At 37.0% G+C, this 22,183-nt stretch overlaps 2 protein-coding genes across 11 annotated transcripts in view; one reads left to right on the top strand and one right to left on the bottom strand.

Annotated features, from left to right (window-relative positions):
• The window catches only part of psip1b (PC4 and SFRS1 interacting protein 1b), a 31,327-nt gene extending 21,753 nt beyond the window's left edge, over window positions 1-9,574 (bottom strand). For all 8 annotated transcript variants that reach the window (XM_087307850.1, XM_087307853.1, XM_087307851.1 and 5 more), the window contains exons 1-6: window positions 9,418-9,574; window positions 9,048-9,134; window positions 8,866-8,927; window positions 7,179-7,317; window positions 2,441-2,902; window positions 122-290 (exon numbers count right to left, since the gene is read on the bottom strand). In XM_087307850.1, the coding sequence (XP_087163976.1) occupies window positions 122-290; window positions 2,441-2,902; window positions 7,179-7,317; window positions 8,866-8,927; window positions 9,048-9,134; window positions 9,418-9,435 (937 nt within the window). In that variant the 5' untranslated portion in view covers window positions 9,436-9,574. The remainder of the gene's footprint in view (window positions 1-121; window positions 291-2,440; window positions 2,903-7,178; window positions 7,318-8,865; window positions 8,928-9,047; window positions 9,135-9,417) is intronic.
• Window positions 9,575-9,967: 393 nt separating this feature from the next.
• The window catches only part of ccdc171 (coiled-coil domain containing 171), a 40,112-nt gene continuing 27,896 nt past the window's right edge, over window positions 9,968-22,183 (top strand). For all 3 annotated transcript variants that reach the window (XM_087307861.1, XM_087307860.1, XM_087307862.1), the window contains exons 1-6: window positions 9,968-10,124; window positions 11,459-11,628; window positions 13,515-13,665; window positions 15,785-15,959; window positions 17,783-17,973; window positions 20,002-20,148. In XM_087307861.1, the coding sequence (XP_087163987.1) occupies window positions 11,489-11,628; window positions 13,515-13,665; window positions 15,785-15,959; window positions 17,783-17,973; window positions 20,002-20,148 (804 nt within the window). In that variant the 5' untranslated portion in view covers window positions 9,968-10,124; window positions 11,459-11,488. The remainder of the gene's footprint in view (window positions 10,125-11,458; window positions 11,629-13,514; window positions 13,666-15,784; window positions 15,960-17,782; window positions 17,974-20,001; window positions 20,149-22,183) is intronic.

The raw sequence follows: 22,183 nt of genomic DNA, 5'->3' as shown, positions 1-22,183 counted from the left end.
CATATATGGTATACACAGCTATAAGTATAATTTAATTTTAAGCTTTAAAACAATCACAAAAAAATGTCAGGATTGTATAATAAACAACTGTAATTAAATGCAAATGTAAGCTTCAGTTCACCTGTCGGAGTGGAAGAGGCAGAGATGTCTGTCGCTGGAATAGAAATAGGAGAGTCTCCCTTTACTTCAGAATCGGTTTGCTTGCGTTTGCGTTTGAGAGCTAGCGGCTTCGCAGTGACATCATCAGTGGCCTCGATGGGATCTGCAGTCGAGCGTGTGATTCTTGAGGGCTGAAATATCACAACACAACAATAACAACATCAACACATCATAATCTGGCATAAAGCCGGAGTCTGTACCATGATGCTGGATAAACAAACTCAGAATTACATTAGCCTAAATATCTCAAAAATATCCCTGACCACTTGGCATGTTCTAGCACAAATTAAGTCCTGCTTGACCCTAACCAGTACATAACCAAAACATAGCTTATATATAGCTTCAAAATCATCTGACCATAACATGAACATAAAAAAGAACATAGCCTAAATGTAGCTTCAAAATAATCTGACCATAATCGTAACACAAGTCTAAATATAGCTTTAAAATAATCGGACATTAATCTGAGCATACCCTGAACATAGCCTTAACATAGCTTTAAAATAATCTGACCTTAACCTTAACATAACCAAAACATAGCTTTAAATTATTTGACCATAGCATGAACATAACCAAAACATAGCTTAAATAGAGCTTCAAAATAATCTGACCATAACCTAAACATAACCAAAGCAAAGTCCAAATATAGCCTCAAAATTATCTGACCATAACCTGAACATAACTAAAAACATAGCTTCAAAATCATCTTGCCATAACATGAACATAACCAAAACATAGCTTAAATAGAGCTTTAAAATAATCTGACCATAACCTTAACATAACCAAAACATAGCTTGCATAAAGCTTTAAATAGTCTGACCATAATATGAATATAACCAAAACATAGCCTTATAAATATAGCTTCAAAATAATCTGGCCATAATATAAACATAACCAGAGCATTGCCTAAATATAGCTTCAAAATAATCTGACCACAACCTGAACATAACTAAAACATAGCTTCAAAATCGTCTGGCCATAACATGAACATAGCCAGAACATAGCTCCAAAACAATCTGACCATAGCGAAATATAGCTTCAAAATGATCTGACCATAACATGAACATAACCAGAACATAGCTCCAAAATAATCTGGCCATAACATGAGCATTGCCAGAACACAGACTAAATATAGCTACAAAATAATCTGACCATAACATGAACATAGCCTAAATATAGCTTCAAAATAATCTGAGCATAACATGAACATAACCAGAACATAGCCTAAATGTATCTTCAAAATAATCTGAGCAAAACATGAACATAGCCTAAATCTAACTTCAAAATAATCTGAGCATAACACGAACATAACCAGAACATAGCCTAAATGTATCTTCAAAATAATCTGAGCATAACATGAACATAGCCTAAATCTAACTTCAAAATAATCTGAGCATAACATGAACATAACCAGAACATAGCCTAAATGTATCTTTAAATTAATATGACCATAATCTGAACATAACCAGAACATAGCCTAAATGTATCTTTAAATTAATATGACCATAATCTGAACATAACCAGAAAATAGCCTCGATATAACTTCAAAATAATCTGACCATAACACGAACATAGCCACAACATAGCCTAAATGTATCTTCAAAATAATCTGAGCATAACATGAGCATAGCCTAAATCTTACTTCAAAATAATCTGAGCATAACATGAACATAACCAGAAAATAGCCTAAATGTATCTTCAAAATAATCTGAGCATAACATGAACATAACCAGAACATAGCCTAAATGTATCTTTAAATTAATAGGACCATAATCTGAACATAACCAGAACATAGCCTAAATGTATCTTTAAATTAATATGACCATAATCTGAACATAATCAGAAAATAGCCTCAATATAACTTCAAAATAATCTGACCATAACACGAACATAGCCAGAACATAGCCTAAAAAGCAAGCTACAAAATCATTGATCATAGCATGAACATAATAATAACATAGCCTAAATGTAGCTTCAAAATAATCTGACCATAACCGAAACATAGCCAGAACACAGCCTAAATATAGTTTTAAAAAATCTGACCATAACATGAATATAATCATCACATATCCTGAATACAGCTTCAAAATAATCTGACCATGATCTGAACGCAGGTTAGCCATGTAGCGAGAGTAAAAAAAAAAAAAATAATGCAGAGCTTCATTCAAGTTACCAAAAACTCAGGATTGGTGCAAACCATACCAACGCTACCCAGCTACATGGTACAGGCATCAGGTAAAGTTTTATTAATCTCAACACACAACAGAGAATGACAGCAAACCTTTCTGTGATTAACAGCATCAATCCTTTTCTTGGCCTTGGAGATGATCTTCCTATTCAGCACGTGTTTCCTGTGAGCAGATAGAGTCTTAGCTGCATCCATCCGTCTAGCTAATATGACGCTGGATGGCAGACGTCTCCACCCGGTTGTGATCGTCTTCACCGATGTCATTTTTCTGGCAGGCACAACTTTGTCTGTCCGTCTTTTATCTGTGCTGGTCTTCGCTGATGAATCTCTGGAGCGTGTCGGCCGTGTTTCGGTGTTCTTGTCATCTTTCAGTGTGACAGATTCAGACTTTGTTTCTCTCTTATGTGGCGTCGCTGCATTTGAATCGCTCTTCGACACTGGATCTTTAGCTGATTTTGGGGGTTTCTTCACTTCAGTCTGATTTTCTGCTTTCTTCTTCTTCTTGCTTTTCCACTTTAGTCGACTCTCTGACAGCCGTTTCACTAGCGCTGCTTTCTGTCAGAAAACACACACAATAATCTAAAAAACACAATCATCTTATATCCTGATTAGGGCAGCATAATATATTATTTGAGCATCGATATCACAGTATGTATTTCAGCAATAGTCAGCAGTGCTCGACAATAAGGACTGCCCGATGACTCGGAGCCAGTGTGCAAGACGCTCAGGATAGCAGACAGCATCAGTTTGGTTGTGGTCCTGTTTACACTAGTGCGTTTTCGTTTTAAAACGCATAAGTTTTGCTACGGTTACGCCATCCTTCCACACTACGGCGGAGATCTCGAGCGCCGAAAACGGAGCGTTTTGAAAACGCTGGAGAAGCAGTGTTCGTTCTGAAGCGCTGCTGCTCTGTCTCAGTGTGGATGGGGGAAAACGGAGACATCTGAAAACGGAGGCGGAGCTGCTGAGATTCACTTCCTGATTGGGGCGTTTGTGTCATTGTGTATCCTTCCCTTATTCGTCAAGCCCCTATCACATGACTTTAACACATGGCTTTAATGCTACCGGAAGACAGCAGAGCAGCCTTCACTGTAAACAACAACATGGGCACAGAAATGGGAGCGCTGTTTGCACTATTGTCTGTTTTAGGCGGCATTGCGCAGTTTTTCATTTGTTACGTTTAGTAACTCGACCTCTTCGTCTGTCCACAAAAATACCTCTCGTGCTTTCTTTGCCATCGCGTTCATTGTTCAACCGGCGTTTGTTGACTAACAATAACCAAATGCCGAGCGAGATGCATGCTTTCAGTTTATACTAGAACGCGCATGCCCAGGGTGCGCGAATAGTCACGTGATATACGTTTTTGGTGGCGTAGTGTGGACGGAGATATGTTTAGAGACGCTAGGTGAAACGCTAGTGTGGAAGCGAATAGTTTTTTTTATCTAAAACGCAGTTTTAAAACTAAAACGCACTAGTGTAAACGGGGCCTGTGACTGTCTTGTGGTGCTTTCACACCTAGATGTTTGTTTCAGAACAGTCTCGTTTGCCCAGTTAGCGTGGTTTGTCTGGCGTATGTGAACCCCGCAATCGTGCTCGGATTCGCTCCAAATCAATTGGTCAGAGATCGCCTGAATAAGGGGGTTGAACTCTGGAGCGGATCGATTGTAGATCCAACGAACTAACGACCCAGACTATATAGCAGTGTATTATGGTTGTGTAATAGCCAGAAATTCGGCTATATGAAGAGAGAACGATGAGTAGGGCCGGGAGAAATGTCATTCCTATAGGTAAATATGGGTTTCATGTCAAATATGGAAGTGAAAGCATGCTGAAATATTACAGAGAGCGGTTTATGCATTCGGTAACTTGACGGAAGTTACCATCTGATAATTTTTCCATATTTTAATCTTATAGTATTTTGTATTAGGCCTGTTGTTTTGTTCACTTCTGCACTGACACCTCTAAAGAAAGATCAACATTGATCTGCTTCATGATCTGACTGCAGTCCCGCCTCATCTGTTATTTCTCTTTATCCGCTTGTTTGACGTCACGCAAAGCGGCTTCCGGGTCCAAGCGCTCTATTCAACTGAATGGGGAGACTCATGAAATGGTAATAAAAAACGTTTACAAAGCGATTTAATGCTTTCGAAAATCACGATCGCAATATATATGTCCATGCCTAATATCCGATGGCCAGAAAGTCATTCATTTTTTATAAATTGTTAAATTTTTGGTATTTGTTATGCAGCAAGCCCAGAGATTGTTGTGTACACTATGATTTTATATAAAATTAACTTTAATGTGTGATAGGAATAAAACGTGATCATGAACAAATAATTTCTCCACTCAAATGATTGGTGGCTTGGACCCGGAAACAGTATTACATACGTCATCACTTAACAAGCGGATAATACTATCTTCTCTCTATTAAGCCTAAAATGCAGAATTCTAGCCAACGTTTTTTTTTAACAGATGGCTTAATTCAATAGATAGATTTTTACAAAACTTGAAAACTAAAATGAGGCTGTATATGAGAAAGTCTGACCTCTGATTTGTATTTGGTGATGATATCTGTGGGTGTCTAAATTAAAGTGCACATTTTTGCTTGTATTTATACATATGGCTGATTCCAGCTTTATGGATGTGACATTTGCAGTAAAAATTCAAAACATAAATTCGCAGAGAAAGTATACATTAACATTATATTGAAGCATCTGTTTATATTTTCCAAAACAACTAACCACAGAGTTATGGGATCAAAAAAATTCAATCTGTGAACATTTTTATACTTTAAATGAGGAAAATAAACAAGCGTTATGGATGTGACAAAAAAAGTCTGCGAGTTTACAGTATACAACATATTTCGCAAAAATTCTGTGAATTAAACGGCACAACCCAAAATAAATAATGCTCAACAAAAGGATAAGAGTTGGCTCTTTATAGAACAAAACTGATTGATTTTATTTTATTTTGACATTTTTGCATTTTTTAAGGAAAAGCTTTGTTATGGATGTGACACTTTTTCGTTATGGATGTGACGGATGTGAAATTGACATTTGTTTGACTTTGGTAAATCAAATATAATAGTTTGAAAACATTGACAGAGACATTTTTAAGTATTTTTAAAGTACTGTAAAACACTTGCCTGCGCAAAAAATGTAGGAACGGTTTCGCTATTTTGGTGAAAACATTTTTCTTTTCATGGCAAGGTTGACATTTTCATGGAATTGCTCATATATAAATACACACACAGTTGAAGTCAGATTTATTAGCGCCCCTGAATTTTTCACCCCCATGTTTGTTTTTTTCTCTGATTTCTGTTTAACATTTTTGTTTCAACATATTTCTAATAGTTTTAATAACTCATCTCTAATAACTGATTAATTTTATCTTTGCCGTGATGACAGTAATGGCCCGTTTCCCCTAAGTGGCATGGTTCGGTATGCTTTTATGGTCGTTTCCACTATCAAAAGGCGTACCGAACCGTACCGTACCACTTTTTCGGCACCCTTTCGAAAGGGTACCAAACTTGAGAAAGGGTACCAAAAGGCGAAGCTAGACATGCAGCGGAACACTATTGGTTTACAGAGATTCGTCATTCGCTTGCGCAGCAAGCCAGAATGAAAACAAAAGAGCCGCCATGTTTAAAAACACAGCCGAGAGATTACAGCGGAATTATATGTACATATAATAAGGCACTATGGTCGACTCGGGCTCAAACAAACCTTGTCGTCGTCTTGATGAACAGCCACAAAGCCATGGAGTAGAGCAGAATCTACCCTGTGCCTCGTAGTTTTTTACGAGCCAGTCTGAAGCACGAGCGTTTTTGCTTTTTTCCTTGCGCTCGCCGCTCGTCTATATCTGAAATAGCAAACTTCTTGAGCTGATGATAAAAACGTGCGCTTGATTATTGACATGCTTTTGAAACCCGATCCTGTAAGAAGCTGACAAACGCGAGAATGACACATACAGAAAGAAAAGGAAAAACGCGAGTGAGGCGCGGAAAAAAGGAGAAGCCGGGAAAATAGAAGCACTTTTTTCCAGCAAACGTGAACACACTGTCTTGTTGAACAATTATCTTCACCTTTTGGACTATAATGAACTTAGAAAGATAGAATTGCTCTCTAAAAGAGGCTACATGTGCTGCTGAAGATTACAGACACAGATGAGAGGTCTGCTCTGACTGTGGGCTATATTTCCTATTGTTTTTTTAACCTAAATAACCACTAAATGTCTGCTGTGTGTAGTTCTTCTGTAATTGGTAACATATGGGAGACTGTAAGGGTCTGTATGTGTTCATATATGTTCATTCATTTATTTATTTACTTAATATAATTACAGTTGTTACAGTAGGCTGTTTCGCTGTCATTGATCTGCAGTTGTAATCAAATCTTGTTCATAGAAAAGTTACTAATTTATACATTTACACAGAAGTATGTGTATAAAGCGTCTGTTTTGTGAGAAGTGCTTCTCATATGATATGCAAGTAGACATTTTCTCGAGCGAGAAAGATGCGACCGAAACTTGATATAGAATTATATATATATATATATATATATATATATATATAAAATAATTTGGATAGAATACGTATAATTATATATATAATATATATTATAATATAAATATAACTTATATAGAATGTATTTGTGTATATATAATTTGTATATATTAATACATAATTCATACAATATATGTAAACAAATATTTGATATAATATAATCATGCATACATTTATATACACAGTATGCACAAATATATTTTGTAAATATGACATTTTATTTTGGGCGCGATTAATCATTTGACACCACTACTAAACTTACACACTGACCTTTTGACCTCTGAGTCCCACACCCGGGTCATTCTCAATCTCCCACATGCCCTCCTCGAAGCCGCCCCGTTTGTTGGCCTGGGCATATTTCTGCTTGTTCGGCCAGTAGTGGACGATGTCCTTGGGGAATAGAAATGTTCTGGAAGAAAAACAACATGATAGTTGTTATTAAAACTGCTAATTTCAAGATTCAAAGTACATGTTGAATATTAAGGTGCATATTTAAGAGTACAGCAATCATAAGGAACCACCTGAATAATAGTAAACAACCCAATATGTAATATTAGCAAATGCCTTAAACATGACTTCATCACATTGTGTATGATTTAAATAAATATGTAGTACAGTTTTGGAGTTAAAATTTACACTTCAATAACAACATTAAATGCATTTAAAATACTGAATATATTTAATCAGTTTATGTTTTATTAAGAAATAAAACAAGAACATTACTGTATAAAGGGCTGGATAATATTGCAAACAATTTTACCTCATAAATTGTTGAAGCATATTAAGTGATAATGATGTATATACTTTGTTAAGAGTATTTTTCTTTGTTAAACACAAATCAAGATATTTTGAAGAATGCTGAAAACCTGTAACCATTTACCTAAACATCAGGTAAAACAAATAAAGTTACAGGTTTCCGGCTTCCTTCCAAATATCTTAGTGTTTAACAGAAGAGAAAAACTCTTACTGGTTTGGAACAAGTCAAAAGTGAAGAAATTATTACAGAATTTTCATTTTTGGGTAAACGATCGCTTTAATGCAGTGTTTCTCAACCACGTTCCTGGAGGACCACCAGTTCTGCACATTTTCTCATTTGCTGCGTCCCAATCCGCATACTACGTGTCCTAAATAGTATTTTAAAATAGAATTAGTATGTCCCAAACAATAGTATGTTGAAAAGAGTATGCCAGAGGTTCTCGGATGGTACAAAACGTTAGTGTAGAAGCGTCCATACTCTAACCGCCGATATTGCCCACAATACATTGCATATTGGATGTAAATAAGATTAGAACTACATACGCGCGTGAAAGGTGTATATAAACTACAAACATGATGGACGCGCGAGACAAACTGTCAAGTAGAGGCTTCAGTAAAGATGTTTGAATGACTATCAGTCAATATCTAGCCCACTGGAGAATATTTAAATGGCATTATCTGTGTTATATTTCATCTGCAACAACAATACTGAACTTATATAAAGACACATTTGTACGTCTGAATGCAGAATTATCCAAAGACCTGAGGAGATTTCTCTGCATGAAAGACTCGTGGATGGGAGATTAACCTGCTGCTGTTCTCCAATAAGGTAGGAAATTAAATACGACAGAAATGTGGATTGTGTATGGATGATTGACAGGGGGCATAACTAAGCAACACAACGATCTGTTAAAGAGGAAGTAGTACGTCCCAAAGCTTGCATACTCTTCTGTTGCACACTCAAAAGTACTATTCTATCATACAAATGTTCATACTTTTTGGGCGTAGTACAAGTATGTGAATTGGGACGCAGGAATTGTCTCCTCAACCAAACACAAGCAGAGACTGAAACCTGTAATGGTCGTGACAGACAACGGAAACATCCAAAACATGCAGTGTTGGTGGTTCTCCAGAAACGTGGTTGAGAAACACTGCTTTAACCCAATGTTTTGCAATGCATGTTTGATTTGAGTTTACTCACGTTGAGTGTGTCCCATAAAAAAAGATGGGGATCTTATTTTTGGGGGCTTTTCCTTCTGCAATCTGAGAGACAAAACAATAACAGCAAGAAAAACAGTTAGATATGATGGATGTAACATCTGATATGTGACTATACACTGCAGGATATGTCATTCAACACAATGAAACACTACAGAAACTCACCCTGGCAGGCCAAAAAGGATAACCTTTCATCTTCGCAAACACAACATCACCTGGAGTAAAATCATCTGTGGTCTGATCAGATTTCATCTTCATAAAAACAAATGAAATACAGTGTTTATTAATACAAACAAACACTCAGCATCGCCCACTAATACACAACAACAATAACAACATGCTAACACTTCAGCAGCAGACACACACAAAGCTCAAAAATTCCCCGTATAGTCAAGAATTTGCAAATAGTATGATATTAATCTCATTTGATTTAATTGCCGTCGACAGTAACGTAACGTAAATAAATACAATGATAACTTAGCCTTGTTTGGCTAGCTTAGGCTAACTCATGTCCACTGTGTGTACAGTGACTCACCTTTACTCCTTTCTGCATATCAGTTTAGAGCAAAAATACCATTTTAATAAACACTGCAGTTTAAAAATCAGAAAACACAAGAATTAAAATTATTTTCACGCTCTGAATGAACGGACATGTAGACGTGCACGAGTGAGTGTCTCCCCTTAGCGCCGGTGAAATAGTTCAGTCCGTCTCCCGCTCAGTTTGACATAGGAGTGTACCACAGCATAGAGAGAGGGGGGTTGGGTTTGTATTTATTGATGATAAAATAAATAACAAGAGTTTTCTTCATCATTTCAACGCTCACTTACCACACATTATGTGTTATATTTAACTACACATGATTTACAATGATTTTCACAGAGTGAAAAATAAAATTACGTCAATGTTTGTGAACGTCGGTCGGTAAATGGTTAAATATTCCTCTGAGGGGGGAAGCGGCAAAATAAGTGTTTGAAATGTTTTGTCGTTTAGTTAATTTATTAATCAAACATGCTGGAGAAAATGTATTTAAAAAATAATAATCCGCGATAACTTTCTTGATTAGTGTTTCGCGGTATTTTCGCTTGCCGTTGTTGTCATGGTGAGGAGGAAATATGGCGTCAGATTCTAACAGACAGACGCCGAAACTCTTCACAACTCCACGGATTTATGCATACTAATGCTGTTTAACGACAAAATTGTATAATAAACACAGATATTATAGCATGATATGTCTGTTAAGGGTGAGTTTGTGTTTTGTTTTATAAGTCATTGTTTCGAACTGACCGTTCGTCACTGCTAGAAACTAGTTTCATTCAGATCTCTGAGATTTTACTATACGCTAGTAACGTTAGCTTTTAGGTGTTATTTCTTTATTTTATTTGAGAAATTACTCTGTTTTTTCATATATATATATAGACATATAGTTATATTTAAATGCAACTTTAAACTGTTTATGGTTGTCATTTTAATATATGGTATCATTTGCTGTTTTAATCATGTATATCCATCGTTCTGTCTTAATTTATAGTTGGCAAAACCATCAGAAACACTAATGTATACCGTTATAAGTTAGACGTTTGTCGTGTTTTTGGGTAAGACACCGCTTATAAATAGCGTGAAAATAAGCAATACTAATATCATACTAGTACTACTAGCAACTAATATCCCACCAACTTTAATGAAAATATTAACATTTGTTTGTTTGTTTGTTTGTTTGTTTGTTTATTACACGGGCTTGTTCTTGACTTTTTATTAGACTGGTGGAAAAATTCAAACCTTTTCCTAAACATTCCTAAAACTAAGCAGATGGTTATTGATTTTAGAGAGAGAACACAAAGCAAAACTCATCCCACATTTATTAATTGGAAGCTAATTCGGTTAGTTACAACTATAAATATTTGGTTTAAAATAAGAGTTTTAACACTGTAAATCCAAATACAGTTTTTGAGTTTTTAGTAATAAATAAATTGTAAAACCATTAGTATAATCTGTCTCTAGCTCAGTTGAAGTCATAATTATTCGCCCTCCTTTAAATTTTCTTTTTCCAAACATTTCCCAAATGATGTTGAACAGATTCAGGAAATTTTCACAGTATTTCCTCTAATATTTTTTCTTCTGGAGAAAGTCTTATTTGTTTTATTTTGTCTTAAATAAAAGCAGTTTTTAATTGTTTTAAATTCATTGTAAGGTCAATATTATTCGCCCCTTCAGCAATATTAGTGTTTGATTGTCTCCAGAACAAACCACTGTTATACACTGATTTGCCTAATTACCCTAACTTTACCCTAATTACCCTAGTGAAGCCTTTACATGTCACTTTAAGCTGAACACTGGTATCCTGAAGAATATCTAGACTAATATTATTTACTGTCATCATGGCAAAGAGAAAATAAATCAGTTATTAGAGATGAGTTATTAACACTATTATGATTATTTGGGGAAAAAAATATACAGGAGGTCTAAAATAATTCAGGAGAGGAAATAGTTCTGACTTCAACTGTACATTTTTCGTCATGAAAATGGCCATGGAAGCTGACATAGCAAATAACTGTTCACATACTCTGTTTCTCTGCAGATCTATGAGCTGTGACCTCACACTGACCTCATGCCCACTCAGCCTCCCGCCGCCGTCCGTCCACGTCATGGCGCTCGAGCCAAACGTAAAGACCCGGTTTCCAGCATTCGAGCAGCTCGTCCGCAAACCGTGACCCCGTCTGCACAAAACACAGAAGAGGACATCAGCAGGTTCGTCTTAGTGTTTCTGACACGTTTCTCTCACATGCATGCACTAGAGCTGGCCAATATTACAAAAATCTCTAAACATCATTTACAGCTGAAAGCAGAAGTTTACATACACTGTATAAAAGGCACACAACCATTTCAATAAAGTCAGATGTTAACGTGACTGAACCTTTTCTCCTTTAGGTCAGTTAGGATGATCACGTGTGTTTCTGTTCTGCTTAACAGCAGAATAATGAGAGAGATATTGTTTGAGAAATTGTTATAACTCTTGTTGAAAGTCAAGTTTACACACAATAAGATTATTCTGCCTCTGGAAAAGCTCAGATGATGATGTCACGGTTTTGGATGTTTCTGATTGGCTAACTAACAACATTTGAGTTATTGTGAGGCACAACTGTAGAATAGTATTTAAGGAAAAGCTCAAACACACTGCTTCCTTCTGTGACAACATGGAGAATCAACAAGCCAGAATCAACAACAAAGCCAGATTACAATTAGCTAAACTATACTGGGGAAAGACTCATGTTTGGAGACATGTCCTGTGCTCTGATGGAGCTAAGATTGAACTGTTTGGCCATAATGAGCAGTGTTACATTTGGAGGACAAAGAGGAAAGCGCACAAGCCTAGCAACACCATCCCAACTGTGCAGTATGGGGGCGGCAGCATCATGTTGTGGGGCTGTTTTGCTGCAGGAGGGACTGGTCCACTTCACAGCATAGATGGCATCATGAAGAAAGAACATTATGGAGAAATACTGAAGCAACATCTCAACACATCAGCCAGGACATTACAACTTGACCACAAATGGCTCTTCCAAACAGACCATGACCCTAAGCACACTGCCAAATTGATTTAAATGTGCTTTTAGGACAACAGAGTGAATGTTTTGGAGTGGCCATCACAAAGCCCTGATCTCAATCCTATATAGAATGTGTGGGCAGAGTTGAAAAAGCTTGTGTGAGCGAGACAGCCTACAAATCTGACTCAGTTACAGCAATTCTGTCAGGAGGAATGGGCCAAAACTCCTGCAAACTATTGTGAGAAGCTTGTGGAAGGAGACCCAAAACATCTGACCAAAGTTACACAGTTTAAAAGCAAAGCTAAAAAATACCAAGAAAATGCGTGTAAACTTCTGACTGTCTAGAAATTAATAAAAAATTATAAAAAAAATTATAATTCTCTCATTATTCTGGCATTTAGCAAATGTAAATCATTTAAGTTATCCTAACGGACCTAAAATAATAAACGTTTAGTCTGATTTACCATCAGACATTTAAAAAACAAATGGTTTTGTGCCTTTATTAGAGTGTATGTCAACCTCTGGGTTCAACTGTTGGTCATTTCCGCTGAAGACAACATTATTAGCCCTCCTGTAAAATTTTTAATTCTTTTAAAATATTTCCCAGGTGTTGTTTAATGGAAAGAGGATTTTTTTCTTAGCACATTTCTAATCATAATAGTGTTAATAACTCATCTCTAATAACTGATTTATTTTCTCTTTATCATGATGACAGTAATTAATGTTAGACTAGATATTCTTCAGGACACTAGCATTCAGCTTAAAGTGACATGTAAAGGCTTCACTAGGGTAATTAGGGTAACGTTAGGGTAATTAGGCAAGTCAGTGTATAACAGTGGTTTGTTCTGGAGACAATCCAACACTAATATTGCTGAAGGGGCGAATAATATTGACCTTAAAATGGCTTTAAAACAATTAAAAACTGCTTTTATTCTAGCCAAAATAAAATAAAACAAATAATACTTTCTCCAGAAGAACAAATATTAGAGAAAATACTATGTAATGTAAAGTTTCTGAATCTGTTCAACATCATTTGGGAAATATTTGAAGAAGGAGGGTGAATAATTCATTTTAAACTGTATGTATCAGGCTGAGAGGTGTGATGGAGCATCTGCAGACAGGCAGACGGGTCAGTGAGAGGGAGACGGGTGATGAGTTCAATCTTACTGCTGAGCTGAGGTGGAGAATTAACCAGCTGGAGAAGGAGAAACTGGACTGCACCTCCAAACACAATGAACAGGTGTGTCAGACTCACACACACACACACACACACACACACACACACACATAAACAACAGGTGTGTCAGACTCGCACACACAAACATAGACTGGCAGATTTTATTCAAGCTGTACCTTGGTCATGTTATGGGCTGTTTACATATTAAAACACAAGGAAAGCTCAGGGCACGTCACTGTTATTACGGAAATGTGTATACTTTGTCTTGGACCCTAGGGCTACATTTGCATACACTGAACAAAACAGACAACACAAATCAACACAATCAACACATATATCATAAATTATATATTTAACAGTCTAACTGATGTAGGTAAAAACGATTTCTTAAGACAATTGTACGTATGTGTACACAGGCAGCCGATATCGTTTTCCAGAGGGCAGTGACTCGCACTCATAAAATAAACTATGCAAGGCTCAGCTAATATTTTAATAGCTACGTCAAGAACTGATTGCTCATAGAAAGATTCTAAGTATTGATATTCCCTTTTTCCTGTGTGTTAAAACAATGAACTTGTGCAAACTTGTGTGCAAAAAAATGAGATGCGAACAGCCCCTAATACCTGCTAAATCAATTAATTGATATATTATTATTTTTTTATTATTAGTAGTATTACGTAATAAAAAATAGCAAATAAGTTAAAAGTATACCTCAATTTTAACAGTCTACCTAATTCAGTATATTTTATATTGAATTAAATCAAATTAAAATGATTTACAATTAGTTACAATTAATTATATTTTAGTATTAATAGAAATGCATTATATATATATATATATATATATATATATATATATATATATATATATATATATATTAGTGCTGTCAATCGATTAAAAAAAGTGACTAATTAATCACACCTTTTTTTTGCAATTAATCGTGATTAATCAACGATTAAAATATGAACCAAAGTACAGACATTGCAAATATGGAAAATTATAATTATAATAAAGTATTGAATCCAAACAAATGCACTCATTGAAAAGTTGTGAGTTGAGAACATTAATTATAAAGTAGAAACAATTTTGCTCAGTCCTCCTTTACATTCAGTCAGTTGCTAAGACAGTCCTGTCTGTTGACATTATCGGGGGACAATGTGGACCTTTTCTTTTAAATGATGTGAGCTGAGAGTGAGAATAGGCAGAATCACAATCAGGATTACTGAATCAACATATGCATTTCGGTGCCTAATATTGTTGCCACTGGTGCTGCGACAAGGACCTAAGAAGCATCAAGCGGTACATTAAAGACACACAAGTACACGTTGTCATACCAAAGCGCACACACACACACACAACGCGCGCAGGACATCGCAGTAAGAGCGACTCCCTTCAGATTCAACACGCATGATCGCGTTCATTAAATTTGCTTAAACTAAGCGTTCTAAAGTATCACTGTATTTCACAAGGATTCTGACACAACAACGCAAAGCATATGCTTTACAAAACTTGTGTTAAAGCAGGAAATACGTCAAACTTAATGAAACATTGGAGGGCTCATGCTGAAAGGCAGGGTAATGCACTGTTTTTGACAGCTCGCGACTTCATCTGCCACTTTCTGAGTTTATTTACATGGACACCAATACTCCGATTTTAATATGATTAAGATAATACACTTATTAAGAGTCGACCATGTAAGCAGCAAGTTTTTTAATTACCTTAAAGGACCACTAAGTCAGGAAATGCGGAGGTTTTTCTTTCCGTTCGGCATGCGGTATCAAATTCCATTAAAACAAAAGTTGAAATTTAAAAATGAAACACCCGAAATTGCATGAAATTCTGGAGGAAACGCTGATAGCCTGGTGATGCAACATGAATTATTTAATACTGAAACTTGCCTTCAAAAAGCGCTTCCTTGGTCTTATCCATATTTCTTTGCATGTTTAACACAAGTCGACCACAATAGAAAAAAAACTGCAATTTCGTTAACTGCATACATTTTTTTAATGCGTTAATTATTTCAAATTAATCGCATGCGTTAACGCACTAATTTTGACAGCACTAATATATATGAATAAAAATTGGAAAAACTAGATTGGTCGTAGTGTGTTTGAAATGGATTGCGTATTTCAGATGATACATGATTCCTTACTATGCAGTGTGTGTGCGTGTGTGTGTACAGGTGTCTCAGTGTGAGGCTCAGGTCGCTCGGTTGCGTGCTCAGGTGGAGCGCGGCGAGGCGCATCGGCAGACGCTGGAGTACGATGTTGCAGTGGCGAGAAGAGATGCGGCGGCAGAAAGGAGAAACGCAGAGGAGAAGATCAACCAGCTGACAAAACACAATCACAGGCTGGACGGTACATGTGTGTTTTTGCGTGTGTGTGTGTTTGTTAGGCCTATAGTCCTCACATTTCTGATGTTTATTAAAGCAGGGGTGCCCAAATTCGGTCCTGTAGGTCCGGTGTCATGCAGAGTTTAGTTCCAGCCCCAATCAGACACACCTGAGCAAGCTAATCAAGCTCTTACTAGGCTTACTAAAAACATCCGTGCAGGCTCTCCGGGACAGAGTTTGGGCACCCTTGACTTGAAGGGGCCATTTACCCAAAGATTTAAATTCTGTCATTTACTCATCCTTCACCTCATCTGCTTGATTTAATTAATTTGTTTATATTTAATTAGTATTAATTGTCACAATATTAGTAATAATACAAATTCCTATAGTGTGTGTGTGTGGATGTGTGTGTGAGTGTGAGTGTGAGTGTGAGTGTGAGTGTGAGTGTGAGTGTGTGTGTGTGTGTGTGTGTGTGTGTGTGTGTGTGTGTGTGTGTGTGTGTGTGTGTATATATATACACATTTTTTGTTTTGTTTTTTCAGTTTGAGTAAAACACATTGATTGTAATGAAATGTTTTAGCATAAGACATTTTATTACATATAATGCATTTTACTCGTTACTTAAATATATAAAAATCACACCCACACAAATAAATAACTTGTCAGCTTACAACATGTTCATTTATAAATACATTTACAAATACAATTTGTAGTTATAGTTAAGTAGGAAATCTCATTAATTATAATTCTTTACCTGTCTGTTCTGGCATTTATTTATTCATTTATTCTCTTCCTTTAAAAAAAACATTTAAATGTTGTGTTTTATGTTGTGCTGTCAATCGATTAAAAAAAATGAACTAATTATTCACACTTTTTTTTTAAAATTGATCGCGATTAATCACATTTAAAAGACTGAAACTTGTAATTTTGGCTATTTAAATGTAAAATTAATGTAAACGCAAGACAAATACTATTTAAATTCAAATATAATGCTTTATTATAATTTTTGTTTTACTTGTAACACAGATTTCTTCATGTAAACAACAAACCCACAATAAACCATCAGGATCCTGCTTGACAGCCATATTAATTACAGAAATTAAAACACAGGCATGTTAATGACATTTGAATTTTAAAACAATCAATACCAATAACGAAAACATTGATTTCCAAGTTGGATTCTAAGTGGACTGCAAAAAAATGCCAAAGTACAGACATTGCAAATATGGAAAAATGGAAAATTTTAATAATGATAAAGTATTGAATACAAACAATTGTACTCACTGTAAAGTTGTATTGCTGTGAGTTGAGAACATTAATTATAAAGTAGAAACAATTTTGCAATTTTTGCCAGTTGCTAAGACAGTCCAGTCTGTTGACATTATCGGGGGACAATGTGGACCTTTTCTTTTAAATGATGTGAGCTGAGAGTGCAACGCAATCTCACGGCAATTCGTAACTTTTTGATTTAGTGGCTATGGACAACAATGTTTAGGCAGGTTTGTTGCTAAAAAACGCACGCACGGTCACAGACACACACAAAGACAATGAATGCTGCAAAACACAGCCGTTGACTTCCATAGTATTTTTAGTTTTTTTATGAATGTCAAATGCTGCATTTTCCCCCAGAATTTTTCAGATTGTCTTGTTTTGTGTCCAACAGAAAAAAGAAACATATAAAACACCTAACATCTGAGTGTGAGTAAATGGGGAAATTGTCATTTTTGGGTGAACTATCCCTTTAATCAAATGCCAAGACATTTCTCATTATAACAATTCTGGGATATATAAAAACCCATTTTAGGATGAGCATTGTGCCATCCTGATATTGAGCATCTGTGTGTGTAGTTCTGAGCTCAGAGCTCCGTCAGAGAGTGTCAGATCTTCAGAGGTCTTTAGAGATAACGCAGAGAGCCAGAGAAGATGACCTGCAGGGCCTCCAGGCGGAGCTGCATGAGAGAGACCGTCTGCTGCTGACTGCAAACGCTGAGATTGACCGGCTGCAGGACGAAAAAAGCCCACTAGAGGCACTCATACAGGTAAACATGGCATATTTTATTCAGTCATTTATTCATTCGGCTTAGTCACTTTATTCATCAGGTGTCGCCACAGCGGAATGAACCACCAACTATTCCAGCATATGTTCTACACCGCTTCAACCTCTTCCAGCTGCAGCCCATTACTAGGAAACACCCATACACACTAGGGATGTAACGGTATCAGAATTTCACGGTACGGTAATACCTCGGTATGAATGTCACGGTACGGTATTTATTGAATCATTTACAGGAAAAAACAAAACTTATGAAAATACTCCAAAAAAGTGCCAAAAGTGTCAATGACATACAAATTAGCCATCTATCTGTAAGCTTTGAAACAGGAACTTCAATTTTAATAACAAAAAACTATTAAACCATGTAAAAAAAATAAAGTTTCAATTTAGTATTGTTGAAAACTCATCACATTCAACATTTAATCACACTCAGCCCATCTACCCAGATGAGAGCTCTGCTAGTCGGACTTCTCATCAAGCATCTCCCGCTGGATCTAATCTCACTATATTTATTAAACGGGATATTTCATTTATCTTGTTGTCTTTATCTAACGACATATTCCCTGACTTTGGGCATTGGAATCTATTACTTGTTCTCAGGTAACGTGTTTTGGCTGAGCGCAAAGATAAGTTAATGATTAATGTAAGCACGTACATTCTGTATATTGACTGATCGCTTGCCTTTATTTCCTATAATGTATAAACTTATTGTATGTTATACTTTTAAAATGGCCATTATCGATTCTTAAAACTGATACTCAGCAAAAGAAAGGCTGTGTTTCGTATTTTCACTGAAATTGAAAGGAGGCAGTGTTTTTATCGGCTCCGTTTTGTTATAAATATCCACACAGTGAAGATGACGCTCATATATGCAGCACGACGCCTCAACATGTCTGCTGTCTAAGTTGCTAATATTAAAATGAAAATAGGCAGTTCCTTAAATCATGTTTACATTTTATTGTTGAGAAAGTGAAACAACGAAGCCAGGGTGATGTGAATGAAGTTATAAAGTACACTGTTCCCTTTGAAGATTTACCCGTGTCCTCGGTATAATCTGCTTTTCCATATCAAACTGAGAAGAAGAGACTGCAGCCTTGATCAAACTTGCGAAGTCTGAACTTACACGGAGATAATGCAGGACTGAACTGTGCGTGTAAAGCAGGTCGCACACCAGAAGCGACGCTCGGCGGCGCGCCGCGCAGCGCCACGCAGCGCCATGTATTTTAGAATTCTAATTATAGGTTTCTATCAGGATACACACACCGGCGGCTGTCGGCGGCGCCCGGCGACGGCTCAGGACGCAGTTCATTTTTCAGCCGCGCCACAGAGCGCCATCTGATTAGTTTCATGTTAAATATCATTCGAATGTGCGCGTCTGGTGTGCGATACTTTAATCTGTCATGTACGCGCCGTGTCGCGGCGCTTCTGGTGTGCGACCTGCTTTAGAGTTTTCCAGCTCTTTTCATCCCCGCTTCTAGCAGCACATTCCATTTCCGCATTACTGGATCTGTAGCAACAACAGACCGCAAGGGATGATGGTCAAGCATGGGCTGATGGCAATTGTAGTTTTCGTTACCTCCCGTTCGCTTCATTCGCCTGAGCAAATTTTCTCAGAAGACCTATAGTTTTACCGAGTCATGCGACTTCGGTAATATCGAAAAAAATTAATATTGCGGTATGACGGTATTTACAATACCGTTACATCCCTAATACACACTCATTCACTCACACGCTCATACACTACGGCACCAATTTAGTTCATCAATTCCCCTATAGCGCATGGGTTTGGACTGTGAAGGAAACCAGAACACCTGAAAGAAACCCACGTCAACACGGAGAACATGCAAACTCCACACAGAAACACCAACTGGCCAATCCAGGACAAGGATTGGCGACCTTCTTGCTGTGAGGCCACAGTGCTAACCACTAAGCCTCTGTGCTGCCATGACATGTTATTATGATATTATTAATGTATTTGTAGCGTTAAATTAGTGTTGTGTTCTTGTTTTAACAGGAACAGAACGACACTCTGCGTCAGCTGAAATGTGAAATGGAGAGAATGAAGAGAGACGGAGAGAGAGACACCGAGAAACTGAAGCGTCAATCTACTGAGCTGAGCAGCAGCACCGAGAGAGAAGAGAAACTGCGCTCTGATCTGGAGGTGATTTATTATCACACAGTGTGCTGGATCCCACAACAGGCCTTCACACCACACGGACACTGTTTACACCTGATATTAAAGTCTGTGTGAACAGGAAGTTGCTGAGATTTTTATTTCAGTATGTTGATGTACTTTCTACTCGAGAGGAATATTGAGTAGGGGCGGGGTTTTCTGTTTGTGCGTCATTAGCCCCTTTCACACTGTGATACCGGTAAATATCCGGAAAATTTCCGGAACGACTTTACCGGTAAATCCAAAAAAGCGCTGTTCACACAGGCGAGGACGTTACGGAATTTTTACGGAAAAGAGCGTTCACACATCCATCACAAAATGCCGGTAAATTCTGACATCATTAACCAGAAATGACCTCTAAATGGCTGCGCTTGTGTTTGTAAACATTTGACTACATTACAAACTCTGTGGATGATCAGTATTGAGTACAACTCCAGTGAAAACATATAGAGGAACACTTTCGCATGTCGAGATGTTCATGATATGTGTGTGTGCTGGCGCTATAGGGGCTCACGGGCACACGCAAAGCTTGAAGGTAAACAAACAACGGATTATCATAAACATTTTATCGATAATTATTTACACAGCATTAAGAAGGAACATAGAAACGTGATCTGACTAACATCTAGCAGCTAAATGTGTCTAAAAAAATATTCAAAGGCTTTTATTCTCATAAACCGCGCGGACGTGAATGCGTCTGACTGTTCTGATTGGCTAAAGCAGACGTCTCACGTCAGCACGTTCTAGACGTGGACGCGCTCTTTCCGGCAATCTTCCTTCTGCATTCACACAGCGCAGCATTCCGACAAATTACCGGTAATGTTACATCTTCTCTTTCCGGAAAATAGCCAGAATGAATTTACCGGTATTTTTAAAAAGGGCCTGTTCACACATACACACCTTTTCGGAAAATTGCCGGTAATTTTCCGGAAAGGTCTGTATGTGTGAAAGGGGCTATTGTCTCATAGCAAACTAATAGTAAGCGGTGAAGTATTCACATTAAAATATTCACTTAAATACTGCATTATTTTGAAATTACATTCACTATTAATAGCATACTTCCACAGATACTTCCAGTTCTTGATTCTGATTGGGTAAAAGTGTGGTTGAAGCTTTTGTTGATTACATACTGTTAATCCTTTTGCTTGGCAGCCTTAAAGGTCCCATGAAGTTTACTAGTTAGAGTAGTGAAAGAGTGAGACTGGAAGTCTTGACACTTTTTAGTTAACAATGGCTACTCTGCTCCTTAGTGAATAATAAAGTGGATAGGTCATGGTAAAGTCAGGCATTTAGACATTTTGCATAGAGTGGGAACCAGGGGTGTTGCTAGACATAAAGCTTTACTTGGGCACGGGTCTCCCAACAACAACAAAAAAAAATGTTTACCCTTATATAAGTTGCTACATATACATATTAAAAACTACATATAACACATATAAAAATAACATCTTTATTATGGGATTACCATTCTTAATTACCCACTTAAACTCTGCTGACCCGATACCGGGTCCTTGACGTCATCGACTTTCGCTTTAAGATTTAAAGGGTTAGCATTGCACCAGACCCCCGTAAGTGGTTTCGTTTGAAAGTGTAGAATCTATATTTTATGCACATATGCATCACTTTGGTTTTTATTCTACTGTACAAAAGTTATTTACACTTAAATACACAGTATTTTGCACACCCGAGCTGGGGATTGAACATTAGTTCATTTTCCTATTTTTCATATGACACACGTAGAAGTTATAGCTCAAATGAAAGCTCTTGCCGGTGCTCATACAGTTCTAGCGTTCTTTATACTGAATTATATTCACATATCAAACAGTTGCTGAATGAATCGTGGTGTTTCCATGGCGCAGAAGTGTAAACAATACATTCATGATCAATAAGCAGCCCCAGATAGCACAGACAGCCGTCATCTCTCACCTTATGCTGTGCTCTTCAGGGCCATTCTCCTCTGTTTTTGAGCTGATGTGCATAAGTAAACCTTTTATATGTCTGACGTGGTCCAAACACAGTGAAT

This window comes from Danio rerio, chromosome 23 (assembly GCF_052040795.2).
Source record: "Danio rerio strain M-AB ecotype USA chromosome 23, GRCz13ab, whole genome shotgun sequence".
Taxonomy (NCBI): domain Eukaryota; kingdom Metazoa; phylum Chordata; class Actinopteri; order Cypriniformes; family Danionidae; genus Danio; species Danio rerio.
The sequence above is the reverse complement of the archived record's forward strand: the minus strand, read 5'-3'. Positions and strand labels throughout refer to the sequence as shown.